The 13,265-nt window shown below is 46.3% G+C and overlaps 2 protein-coding genes across 2 annotated transcripts in view; both read right to left on the reverse strand.

Moving 5' to 3' along the window:
- The window catches only part of KHDRBS1 (KH RNA binding domain containing, signal transduction associated 1), a 28,421-nt gene extending 25,734 nt beyond the window's left edge, over positions 1-2,687 (reverse strand). Inside the window, exon 1 of the mRNA XM_084787183.1 lies at positions 2,150-2,687. Within this exon, the coding sequence (XP_084643309.1) occupies positions 2,150-2,684 (535 nt within the window). The 5' untranslated portion in view covers positions 2,685-2,687. The remainder of the gene's footprint in view (positions 1-2,149) is intronic.
- A 2,753-nt stretch (positions 2,688-5,440) lies between these two features.
- On the reverse strand, positions 5,441-6,084 carry LOC311600465 (large ribosomal subunit protein eL18-like). Its single transcript, XM_084787193.1, has one exon. It carries the CDS (start codon positions 5,846-5,848, stop codon positions 5,489-5,491), a length of 360 nt encoding a protein of 119 aa, XP_084643319.1. The 5' UTR covers positions 5,849-6,084; the 3' UTR covers positions 5,441-5,488.
- Positions 6,085-13,265: the final 7,181 nt, after the last annotated feature.

Consider the following 13,265-nt stretch of genomic DNA (forward strand, 5'->3'; position numbering starts at 1 on the left):
ACAGAACTTTATAACCAGAAGAAAATTGTGGTGAGTATAGGTCAAAGGAAGCTGGTTGATTTTCCATAACTCAGTCCTCACACCAGTTTACAGGTAAAGCTGCTGAGATTTATTTTGTTTTGTTTCTTGGTTTTGTTTTTGTTTTGTTTTTCAAGACAAGGTTTCTCTGTGTAGTCTTAGCTGTCCTGGACTCAATTTGTAGACCAGGCTGGTCTTGAACTTACAGAGATCCTCCTGCCTCTGCCTCCCAAGTGCTGGGATTAAAGGCGTGCGCCACCATGCCTGACTAAATTGCTGAGATTTAACGTTTCACAAGATCAAGTATCTAGTTAAGGGCCAGTTTCCAAAGTTAACATCTTAAAACTGGTATTAATGCTCCTGCAATTAATTTGACATGTTATAAAGATTTGAGGAATAAAAATAATACTACCTTATGTACAAAAATAAAATATTTTTTTAAAAAAAGAAATAATACTACCAAGTAAGCCTTTACCATAGTGACAGTCTTTAGTCTGCAAGTTCTCAGTCAACGGAACATTGGCGTTTGGTATTTGCAAGCCATAATGAGATAAATATAAAAGACAATGACCTGAAGATGTACATCAGTTACTACAGTATTATGTTTGATCCTAGGCGCTGTACAAACTGAGTGTGGTGGAGCACACCTCCAAACTCTGGAGGTAGGGAAAGGAGGAATAGAAGTTCAAGGTCATCACTGGGCCACAACGAGTGCCAACCCTGCCTCAGCTACTTGAGACCTGTCTCAAATTTAAAAAAAAAAAAAAAAAGGAAATTAAAATCTTTACCAGCGAATAAGTTGTCAGAACATAATGAACAAAACCATAAGCCTCTAAGTATGCTCTTAGGACTAAGCTGAAATGCAAACTATTGATATTTGTATTTACTGGCCACAGGTCTTGTTTACTGTGCTTTAAGACCCTTACTTGCTGTGTTTATATCTAACTATAAAGAAAACCATTTTTATGTCATTCTTCTCCCCCCCGGAGGCAGGGCTTTTCTCTGGTGAGAAGACTGTGGGGTCTTACATGCTTAAGATTTAGATACCATAAAAATATTTATTAAAACCATGTTTTATACAGGTGCAGTGGCACATGCTTGTAAAAATGAAGGCAGAGGCAGGCAGATTTCTTTGAGCTCGAGGCCAGCCCAGTCTAGAGTGCAAGACTGCCACGGGTACATAGAGAAACCCTGTCTCAAAAAAAAAAAAACAAAAAAAACAAAAAAAACAAAACCAAAACACCATGTTAACTACAAGTGAGGGTCAAACACACGGTTTGAATTAGAAAACTAATTCACTAAAGAAAAGAGTTGACAGTCTACAAGCGGAGAACAAAGGCTACCATTCTTAAACTATCTCTACTCAAGCAGAAACGAACACAAAAAGACTTAATTTCTCGTTCATCTCACCCAAAAGAACCTGCAGCCCCTTACCTCCCTCTAATATTTCCACGGCCTCCTGGGCTAACTTTCCCCTACTTTTGCCTAATTGCAAAGGCACATTCTAAAATAACGGAGAAAACCCAAACGGGTCTGCAGCAATGCTTACTCGACATGCCGAAATGGGGAAAAACTCGGCTTGAGAAAAACCTCAGCTCCCTCGCTGCCACCTCTGAGTAACTTAAATCCGAGTTCCCGCTAAATCCCGCATCGTTCCGGAGAGGCGCCGCGCGCGGCCGGCGTTCTGGCAGTCTTTTTACCTCTTACACTCCGAATCTCTACCACCCGCGATCCAAAAATAAATAAATAAATAAGCAAACAAAAATAGATGCTTTCTCTTTGGGAAAGCTGGGAGAGAGAGAGAGATAGGTCCATTTCTGGAAAGAGCTGGTCCTCGGCGCGCGGGGGAAGGAGGAGGAGACATGGTCGGTAAGGGGGCGGGAGCACGGTACTATCCATCAACCGCTCCGTGCTCGGAGATCGCGACTCCTCTCCGAGCCCTTTCCGGGGCTCAGAAATCTTCCCCTACACCCCGAGCCGGGGTGGAACTGTGGGTGCAGGTCCTCGGAGGTCAGGCCGAGACGAGAACTCTCGAAGCCCGGGCTCCGAGGGGGCGGGAGCAAGAGGAACAAAGCGGCGGCCACCCCACTGCCAGTTACCGAGACCCGGAGGTACGCCCGGCCCCGCTTACCTACGGACAGCAGCTGCATGGCGTGAGTAAAGGACGGATCGAGCGAGTCCTTCTCGGCCATGAGTTCAGGCAGGTACTTATTCTCCGGCTCCATCTTGGCCGCGGCGGTGGCCGACGGGGGCAGCAGCGGGGTCGGCGCGGAACCCACCACGGACCCGTCGGGACCTGTGGCCGACGGAGGCAGCAGCGGCGGCGGCTGCGTGGCTGGCGAGGCCCGAGCGCCCCCTTTGGGCCCACCTCCGCCTCCCCGGGACCGGTGAGGCAGCGGCAACGGCCGAGACAGGGTCTGACGCACCGAGGGCTGGACACCTGACGGGTCCATGGAGCCGCTGCGGCCCGAGGACCGGGTGAGGCGCACGGCAGGGTCGTCCCGGCGCTGCATCGGGGAGGATGTGTGGCGAGCGAGCGAGGATGCGACGAGGCGGCAGCGGAGGCCCAAGCGGCGGTTGGCGGGGGTGGAAGAGCGGGAGCGGGAGCGACCGAAGCCGACCCGAGCGACCCAGCGAGAGAGCACCGGAAATGAGGCGGCGCGCATGCGCAGGCGTCTACCGGCACCGCCCTTGAGTTTCTCCGCGGAGAACAAAGTCCCCCAGTCGGGCCACGGCGCCTGCGCCGACTAAAGTCCTTGCCCCCCCTAGCTTGGGCTCCGAGTTTATTGCGCCTGCGCAGGTGCCCGCCGCCTTCGATCTTTTTTTTTTTTCTTTTCCACGTGACTCGGAGCTAGCGGTACACGTGTCCCCGCCCTCCCCCTGCCTGCCCCCCCCCATTTCAGGCGGAGTGCGCGGAGAGGCCAGCGCTGTGGAATGTCTTTGTCTGCGCGCGGGCCCGCGGAGTGTGGGGCAGGGGACCTGTTATTCACGGGCCACGCCTCCTCCAACGGCCGAGCCTCTGGAGGTCCCGAGAGAGAGAGAGGTGCTGAGTGGAATGGGGGGGAAGTGGGGGGCAGGATGCAAGGGCGGGCGCCGCCTCTCCAGCCAGGAAATGAAAGGAACGCTTCTCCTGGAGACCTGGAGAGGGAAAGGAGGGTTACAGCAATGTGAGGCTGGAAAAGAGGGATAGACTGCGCGAACCGGACGGCGAGATGGGAGCACTGGGAAAGGCTGACCCAGACATAAGTGGTGGGTGTGAGTAAGACAGAGTCTGGAGGGAGAAAGAGAAGACTAAATGCTCTTTTATTACAGGGCCGAAGCTCAGAAAGGTCTATCAGAGGACAGAAGAAAAGGGCTCCAGACTCAAGTAGGGCATCCAGGAAGTCAGATACCAAGACTTCCATTAGAGCAGGTTCAAAATTTGTGAGAAAATTTGTTTTTTGAAAGATAGGTTTGGGGGCGGATCAGCAGGTAACACTGCTTGTCACCTGAGTTCTAGCCCCAGGCCCTAAATAGTGGAAGGCGAGAACCTGCTCTGACAAGTTGTCTGACCTCTAGATGCACGCAGTGGCATTCCTGTGGTCCCATAACGGTGGGGGTGGGGTGGGGCACGGTTAAGAGGCATCGTTGTGCAGTGAGGAGGAAGAAACAGGAGAATTACTACAAGTTTGAGACAAGCCTAGTCTACATAGGGAGCTCCGGGCAACCTAGGGTATTCAAGAGACACCCTGTCCCCCCAAAACAAACCAAGAGGCATTTTAGTTAGAATAAGTAAATGGCAGTCCTAACACTGGTGAGACAGGCATTTTAGCTTATACATTTTGTTACTTTCTGTTGGCTCTGTTTCTTAACAATTAAACTTTATTATACAACCTGACTATCTTACACAAGAAGGAAAAAAGGTTAAAGGGAAACAAGAGTGAACCTTCTGGTATCCGTTCCTCGGGTCGGGTCCCTAGGTGTCTCTGGCTTGCGTGCAGGGAGCTATTTTCCCCTTTCATACTATGACAAAATAATGATTTTTAAGAGTGTAGATACCTGCCCCACGTTGGGCACCATTATTGTTTTTTTAATTACATGTATTATCTGTAGGCCCGGCTAGCAGTCAATCAAGACACAGACACTTGTTATATTTTAAAATAGCCTTAGTTAACCTGGGGCAGGGCAGATATCAATTCTCTAAACTACCTCCCATAGTGGGGCAGGCATGGGATCCCTGCCTCAATCCCATGCCATCTGCTTCTAATAACTTCTATCAAGCTACCTCCCACCCATAATCCCAAATACTTGCTAATGTCCTTCATCTGGGCCGGATTCTCCATCCACGCCTGCCATGTGCTTCTCCTCCATCTAACCGTTGGTGGCCTTCCCCTCGTCCTTCCGGTCTCCTTTCTCCTCTTGACAGTCCTCTCTTCCCAGAGTTCCTCTCTCTCTTAGCCCCACCTATCTCCTTTGCCCTGCACAGGTGGGATGGCTTTTTAATAAGCAAAAGATTGGTCACAGTGACAGTAAGCAGTAATTAGCATCAAAATACACCAGACCATCTCCCAACAATTTTATTCCATTTATTCTGTAAAATGGTGACTACAGGCCCAGTCCTTAATCCATGTTGGCCTTGTAGGTCTCATGGCTCCTGCTGCTGGTATGGATGCTGGTCCAGCAGCTGTTGGGTCCTTCACTTTGCACTAGAAAAGACAGCCTTTTTTGGTTTTTTTTTTTCCCTTAACATATTTTTGCTGAAGAGTCTTGGCTGGCCTGGTATTCCCTCTGTAGGCCAGGGTGGCTTTGAACTCATAGCAATTCAGTCTTAATCTTCAGAATACTGGGATAGCAGACATGAATTACCATGAGTCAGACACCTAATAATGCAATAAAGACCAGGGCATATAGTGTCCAAGGCAATCCCTTCATCCTGAAGTGCTACATGCAGATGGAGCCCAAATCTCTCCCATTAATAATCTGGGGCAGAGATGTCAAGATGGCTAAGCTCCTTAGCTTCTTGTCAGGCCTGATGATCTGAGTTCAATCTCCAAGACACATGGTGGAAAGAGAAAACTTGACTCTCAAAGGTTGTCCACATGTGTGCTGTGACACAAGAGCTTATATACACACACACATACAAATAAGATCTAAGCAAAATTTGCAATTTTTATAAATAAATCACTTAATACAGTTTTCAGATGTCAACTTACTATAAAGTCGGAGGCTTTCTTTTTCTGGCTTGGATTTTGATTTTTTTCTTTTGCCATTGTTTTTGAGGCAGTCTTACTATGTAGCCCTGGCTAGCCTGGACTTGATATGTAGGCCAGTCCAACCTCCAACTCTCAGAAATCCACATGCCTTTGCCCCTCTGCCCCTGCCTCTGCCAGGATTAAAGGCATGTGCTACCATAGTAACCTGCAACAGATTGATAAAACATTAATTTGTATTTTTTTTCAACATCCAAAGCTTTTTAATAACAGATCCAGGGTTAGTTCTTGTAGCCTCGGCTGGCCCTTCGGCCTCTGGCACACTCGAATTTCCAGCCCTTGGAGTGGACATACGGTTTGGTGTGGCTGTGTGGGGTCCCTGGGGCCTTGCCAAAATGCCGGTACACTTCTCGGCCCTTCCGAGGACCAGACAGGAGCACGGTGCCTCGGCCTTTGGGAGACCCCAGGGCCAGCTGGTCGAAGGTGAGGATTTTACCCCCAGCCTTGAGGATGCGACTTCGGGCCCGGTTGCTCACCCACAGCGCACACACCTTCAGCTTGGGCGCTTCCAGGATCCTCACGTCATCCGTGACTGTCCCCACAACCACAGTGGTTTTGTTTTCTCGGCCAGGAAGCTTCATCTTTCAGATCATGCGTGACAGGGACAGAGGTGGCCGGTTGGTGCGACTCATGAATAACCTCTTCAGCACAACCTGATTGAAAGTGGAATTGGTTCGTCTGGCCAGAAACCTGTACAGCTTGACTAGCAGCCGCAGGTAGATGTCCTGGCTCTTGGGCTCCTTGCGGCGAACCTTTCGGTCCTTATTGTGACGAATTTCAACACCCATGATGGCGCCTCCAGCTCGGCCAGGTCCAGAAAGCTCTTTTTGTTTTTTTGAGACAGGGTTTCTCTGTGTAGGTTGGCTGTCCTGAACTCGATTTATAGACCAGGCTGGCCTAGAACTCAAAAAGATCCACCCACCTCTGCCCCCTGAGTGCTGGAATTAAAGGTGTACATCACCATGCCTGGCTAATTTGTAAATTTTTATCTCATTTATAGTCACTTAATTACTTGTCTTTAGCATGTGCTTGAATCACTCATTAAAGCTAGCAGCCAGTGAAAGCATTCAAAAAAGGCCACCCCCAAATATTTTGTTTTGATATATTGATTACAAATAGGCGATTGGAGCTGGGTGTGGTGGTGTAAGACTTTGATCCCAGCACTGGGGAGGCAGACGCAGGTGAATCTCTATGATTTCAAGTTTAGCCTGGTCTACAAAGTGAATCCAGGAGAGCCAGGGCTACACAGAGAAATCTTGTCTTGAAAACAGACAGACAGACAAATAGGCAATTGGTAGGGCTGGAGAGATGGCTCGGCGGTTACGAGCACTAGCTGATTTTCCAGAAGTCCTGAGTTCAATTCCCAGCAACCACATGGTGGCTCACAGCCATCTTTAATGAGATCTGATGCCCTCATGCCCTGGTGTGCATGAAGACAGTGTACTCATATACATAAAATAAATAAATATTTTTCAAAAAATAGGCAGTTGGTTTAATACTTTATGAATTTCCCTTATCTGTCAAAAGACAAATCCTTCAATAAGAACTCCCTTGTCATCAACTCTCTTCCCCAGGAGTTCTACCAGGAACTTTTATCATAGGAGGAGGGACTTCCCCACACAGAGACAAACTTTTTTTTTCTAGACAGGGCTTCATTTGTCCCAGGCAGGTCTTCAATGCACTATGTAGCCAAGGATGATCTTGAATCTTCTGTCTCCCATCTGCATAGATAGGATTACACTCCTGCATGACCACAGCTTGCTTTGGTGGTACTGGGAATCTTTGGGCTTAATATTTATCTTTGTGTGTGTGAGAGAGACAGAGACAAGGAGAGGTACAGGTGCCTGGGAAACCAGAAGAAGGTAACATCAGGACCCTCTGGAGCTGGAGTTAGATTGTGAAAGAGACTGTGAGCTGCTCAAAGTTCACGCTAGGAAAGGAAGTCAGGTTCTCTGGAAGAACAGCAAGTACTCTAGACCACTACGCCGTATCTCCAAATCCGGTTTTAGTTTTTGAGACAGAACCTCACTGCAAGATCCTGCTGGCCATGAACCTGCCTTCCTGCCAGTGTGTCCCGAGTACAAGGATAATATGCACAAGTCGCCCCCTGGCCTTTACTCACTCTTCTAGGCACCCCCAAGTTCTTCCCCCCAAATCATTGATGCTACCACTTTACCCTTTAACCATAATAGCCACTTGTTTTAGAGTTTTATTGCTATGAAGAGACACTATGACCAAGGCAACTCTTATAAAGGAAAACAATTAATTTGGGCTGCCTTAGAGTTCAGAGGTTTAGTCCATTATCATCGGCAGACAGGAAGAAAGAGTGACGCTGGACCTGGCTTCAGCACCTGAAACCTCAAAGCCACCCCAGTGACATACTTTCTCCAACAAGGCCACTCCTTACGGCCAGCCATTCAAACATGAGTGGTGGGGGCCACTCCTACTGAGACCATACCATCCCTGCACCTGTAAGTCAAGGGAGCCTTTTTTTTTTTTTTTTTTAGGATTTATTATGTATACAGTGTTCTGCCTGCATGTACACCTGCAGGCCAGAAGAGGGCACCAGATCATATTATAGATGGTTGTGAGCTACCATGTGGTTGCAGGGAATTGAACTCCAGACCTCAGCAAGAGCAGCCAGTGCTCTTAACCTCTGAGCCATCTCACCAATAACTGACACAGAGTCTGAAACGTACTTTAAAGCTGCCAGCACTACACTAGGCAGAATCTAAGCTGATTCTAATCTACTTGTAAAATAAACCACTCCAAACCTCATAACATACATATATCCCAAGCACTTGGCAATCTGATGCTTGGATGCTTCTTTCTTCCTCCTTTCCTGCCAACTGTCAACTGTCAGTGGTTTCCTCCCCCTCTCCAGGAAGTCCTACCTTCCACTTCCTATCCTTCTGCCCAGCTGATTGGCTAAACAGCGCTTTATTGACAGTTGTTACATCCACTTAAGACATTCCTCCACAATTTTCCCTTTTTAGTCTAATAATAAAATAAAAAACCTTTTACTTATACATTTATATTATTACACCAACGTACAATATACATACACAAGAACCACTAGACAATCTCAGTACTTGGGAGGTAGAGGGTTGCTGTGAGTTCGAGGCCAGGCTGATCTACAAAGTGAGTCCAGGACAGTCAAGGCTACACAGAGAGACCCTGTCTCGGGGAAAAAAACCCACAAAACAGTTATTATATTTATGTTATACTCATAATGTTTTGTTGTCTTCAACCCCATCAGAGACTTGAGAAGGAATAAAATTAATTACCTGAGTAAATAGGAAGTACAGGTTAGCTGCTTCCAAAATGAAAAAACGACAGGACACTTTGCTGCCTGAACAGTCACTCAGAACTCTCTAACACATTGGAACATCATCTTCAGCCTTCTGGCTCAATATATCTGACAGACATGTTTGTGAAGCAGGGACTATTGAGGACTTGCCTACCCTGTCGTGGCAGAGCTAGGCCATCAACTCCACCTACATCCAGGCCTGCCCATTTCAGGGAGAATTCTGTCTGTGACAGAAAACAAGGACATTTTTTCCCAGTGGCTGGTTTGCCACATCTGAAGCCATCTCCATAAGGAAGTTCCTCGATGACTCATTACCTTCTTTGAGGCAGGCTGGCTGTTGCCTGGAGTCAACCTGTCTCATTTTCAAAGAATCCTCAAAACAATAAAAAATTCTCTAAATTCCATATTCTGTAGGTCTCTGAGGTTTTTGAAGACCTTATCTGAATAATTTTACCTTACCTATCTATTGAACCTATGATGTATATTCTTGTGATAAAATTGAACAGTACAATAAATTAGAAATAAACTTATTTTATATCAATATATAATTCTATACCAATTAGTTAAAAATAGCTATGTGAGTAACAATTAAGGCCTTAAGTTGAAAGCCAGGAGTGGTGGCACATGCCTTTAATCCCAGCACTCAGGAGGAGAGACAGAGGCAGGCAGATCACTGTGAGTTCCATGCCAGCCTGGTCTACAAAGTGAGTCCAGGACCGCTAAGGCTACACAGAGAGACCTCATCTTGAAAAACAAACAAACAAACAAACAAACAAACATAAAAGCCTTAAGTTGAAGAGTAGATTCAATAATCTACCTTTTGTCCTATCATTCCTATATATTTCTATATTCTCAGAGAAAAATCCATGAGTCCAATCTTGTTCTCTCTCTGAGTAAGACCAATAATAACATAACCAATTCCCAGTGAAAATAAACATCCATAGCCCAAAACCTTACCCAACCCCCCTTTAAGGGAAATGGGATGGTGTTCTCTTTTTAAGGCTTCTTTTTTGTTGTTGTTGTTTGTTTGTTTTTTCGAGACAAGGTCTCTCTGTGTAGCCTTGGCTGTCCTAGAGTCACTTTGTAGACCAGGCTGGCCTTGAACTCACACCAGTCTGCCTGCCTCTGCCTCCCAAGTGCTGAAATTACAGGCGTGCGTCACCACGCCCAGCTTTTTTAAGGCTTCTTTAAGCTGATTTGGGATGAATAATACCTATGTAGGGGCCCAAATAAAACTGGGAAAATGGTTGAACAAGCTAGAGATAGCATTTGTGGTCCAGTCTCTAGATGTTGAGAAATTCAGGCTTAATAAAAGTCTGTGTGGAACAGTCTGAAATGCTGGACCAATTGGAATCAGGAGCTTTCTTCAAAGCTGTCCTGGGAGAGGTTCTGTTCTGATGAGAACAGCAACCGAAGCACTTGTGGATGGAACATGAGGAACACAGGATGTCAGCATCTCAGCATGCTGGAGGATGAATCCTGTCAGGTCTGATCCAGCATCAGTGTCTGGTACTTTTGTTCTGAAAAAATATAATTTCTCACGAGCATTATACAGATCTAAATCTATAAATGCAGGAGGTGTGCAGGATGCCCAGAACAATCGAGGCTGGTTCTGTAGTTTGAGTTCATGTACGTACAGACTGATTTCAGTCAGCAGTCTCCCTTTCATCCGGGTCTGTTTCATGTTGACCTCTTTCAAAGAGGAAGTAAATATTACCATTACTAAAGAATATGCAATCATTATTTAATTGAAATCAAAACAGGATTGTATAGTTCTAAATGTCCTTCTCCCAAGAAGAGACTTGATACCCTATGAGCATATACAGGGAGAGGAAATCCCCCTCAGGAACAGTCATAGGGAAGGGGAATAAGGGGAAAATGGGAGGGAGGGAAGAATGAGAGGATACAAGGGATGGGATAACCATTGAGATGTAACAAGAATAAATTAATAAAAAATTTTTTTAAATATGTCCTTCTCTAGGCTCTGTGGCACCTGATGTATGGCCAGGCCGCTACCTGTCTCCCAAGAAAACGTATCCCGTTTTAGAGACAAGCCTGTTGCCTGAGCAAAAGAAGAGGCATTAAGCCTTAAATAACCTTATGCACACCCTAGGCATCTTGTACCTGGGTTTTTACATTTGTTGCAGGTGTTTCTGTCTCACCTCCTCTCCATAGGGGTGGACACTCCCACCTTTTAAACCATCCTTCTCTAGGCTCTGTGGCGCCTGATGTATAGGCCAGGCCGACACCTGTCTCCTGAGAAAATGTATCCCGTTTTAGAGACAAGTCTGTTGCCCTGAGCAAAGAAAAGGCACTAAGGTTACCCTTTTAATTATATGAAGTTTAGTCTTTGAGTTTTGGGACCTAACTAGGCTGACATGTGCTTTGTCACCTGTAAGTCTTCGGTGTCTTTTTGCATCTGGTGTGACTCCCACCTGTCCCCCATGAAAATAGCTCACGTTTAGAAGGATAAGCCGGCTGCCAGAGCAGTGACACCTCAACTCAGCATACAAAAGCTTTTCCACATGGGAGGCGTGCAGCTTGCGTGTCTGTCTCCTGCCCAACCATGGTCCTAACATAGACCAACAGACTATGTCTCCTAGGCCAATTACCCTTTGGCACCAGTCCTCCCAATGGAAGCTCCACTTTAAAGAAGATTGGCTGGCCTTTTTAGAGCAGTGACATTTTCCTTACATAAACCTGAGGTTGACGTGTAATCCATCCTTTAGATTAGTAAGGACAAATAATCCATTGTTAAGACAAAGGAGCATACTTAGTAAATTTAAGGAAAAGTTTTCAGTTTAAATCCTAGGCTGTCTCTGCAAGTAACTTATCAGTAGGGGGTCATCCCCTGACTTACTGTGGAGACCAGGCTGGTCTAGAACTCACAGAGATCCACCTGTCTTTTTCTCCGTTGTGTTAAGATTAAGGGTGTGTGCCACCACCGCCCTGCACAAATATTTCATCTCAATTCCAGTCAAAATCTACAAAAATCTCAAGTAATATTCAAGAGTTAACAAAAAATTCTAAAGTCTTGGGTCAGTTGCACCAATTTAGGCTTCAGTAAGTGAAGCCCTGTCCACCGTTCTTCTGATTTTAGCTGTTGCTAATTCCCATAAGTGGACCCTTTCCAGAGAGCTGACAAACACCTTGCAGCTAATAAGCTCTGAATTTCAGCCACTATCAACTCTATGGAAAGGAGTTTGGTACCTTCTTCCCTTCTCATTGTTGGTAACTCAGCCTGGCATCTCTCAGCTTTCTGCCTTTCTCCCTGAACAACAAAAGCAAAAAAAAAAAAAAAACCAAAAAAACAAAACAAAAAAAAAAACCCAAAAATGATCCAGGAGGCTTCTGCCATAGAGACTTAGCTCCACAGGAGCTATTCTCCCCCCTACCCCCCCTGCAAACCATAACAAAAGTATCCTTTTTTTAAGGGTGTGGATATCCTAAATATGTTGGGTGCCAATTTGTTACAGTAAATTGTATCGGTTTGGCCTAGGAAGCCAATGACAGACACAGAGTCTGAAACTACTTTAAAGCTGCCAGCAGTACCCCGGGCAGAATCTAAACTGATTTTAATCTACTCGTAAACTAAAATAAACTATTCTAAACCTCATAACATACATACATCCCAATCACTTGCCAATCTGATCCTCCAACGCGTCTTCCTCCTTTCCTATTAACTGTCAACCATCCTCTCTCCCTGCCAACTGTCAATTCTACGCTCCTCCCACTCTCCAGGAAGTCCCGCTTTCCACTTCCTGTCCTTCTGCCCATCTGACTGGCTAAATACCGCTTTTTAAATTTTTTAATTTTTTGAGACAGGCTTTCTCTGTGTAGCCTTGGCTGTACTAGACTCACTCTGTAGCTCAGGCTGGCCTCGAACTCACAGCGATCTGCCTGCCTCTGCCTCCCGAGTTCTGGCATTAAAGGCGAGCGCCACCACGCCTGGCCTAACAGGGCTCTATTGACAGTTGTTACATCCACTCAAGACATGCCTCCACAAACCCACGTGATAAGCACCTTTAATCCCAGGATTCTAGAGGTGGAGACAAGCGGATCTCTATGAGTTCGAGGCCAACCTGGTCTACATGGTGAGTTCCAGGACAGCCAAGGCTTCATAGATCCTATCTAAAAAAAGAAGAATCTATTTTATTGTATGTGTGTACATGTATATGCACAAGTGCCCCTAGAGTCCAGAAGGGGTCATCTGAGTCCTTGGAGCTGGAGTCAACGGCATTTGGGAGCCGCTCACCGTGGGTTCTGGGATCTGAACTCCTGTTGTCTGATAGAGCAGGAAGCCCTCTCAACACTGAGGTATCTCTCCAGGCCTGTGAATGTTTTCCTTTTTTTTTTTTTTTTTTTTTTTTTTTGTTTGTTTGTTTTTCGAGACAGGGTTTCTCTGTGTAGCCTTGGCTGTCCTGGACTTGCTCTGTAGACCAGGCTGGCCTCGAACTCACAGCGATCCACCTGCCTCTGCCTCCCGAGTGTGAATGTTTTCATGAGGCTGACTGGGGATGTTTTTGTGCACTTTGTGTTCAAATGCTGATTTCTGTACCTGGAGAGCATCCTGCCTTCGTATTTTATGAACATTGTTCTTACTGCCTTCTGGGTGCTTAAATGAAGAGCTGATCAGCCAGAAGCCGGGCAGGAGAAGATAAGGCTGGACTTGTGGGGGGTGGGGTGGG

This window comes from Acomys minous (assembly GCF_964271855.1).
Source record: "Acomys minous genome assembly, chromosome: 6".
Lineage (NCBI taxonomy): Eukaryota > Metazoa > Chordata > Mammalia > Rodentia > Muridae > Acomys > Acomys minous.

What these genes read in the sequence shown, in the direction of transcription:
- LOC311600465 (XM_084787193.1), bottom strand. Translation starts at nt 5,848, where the DNA reads ATGAAGCTTCCTGGCCGAGAAAACAAAACCACTGTGGTTGTGGGGACA.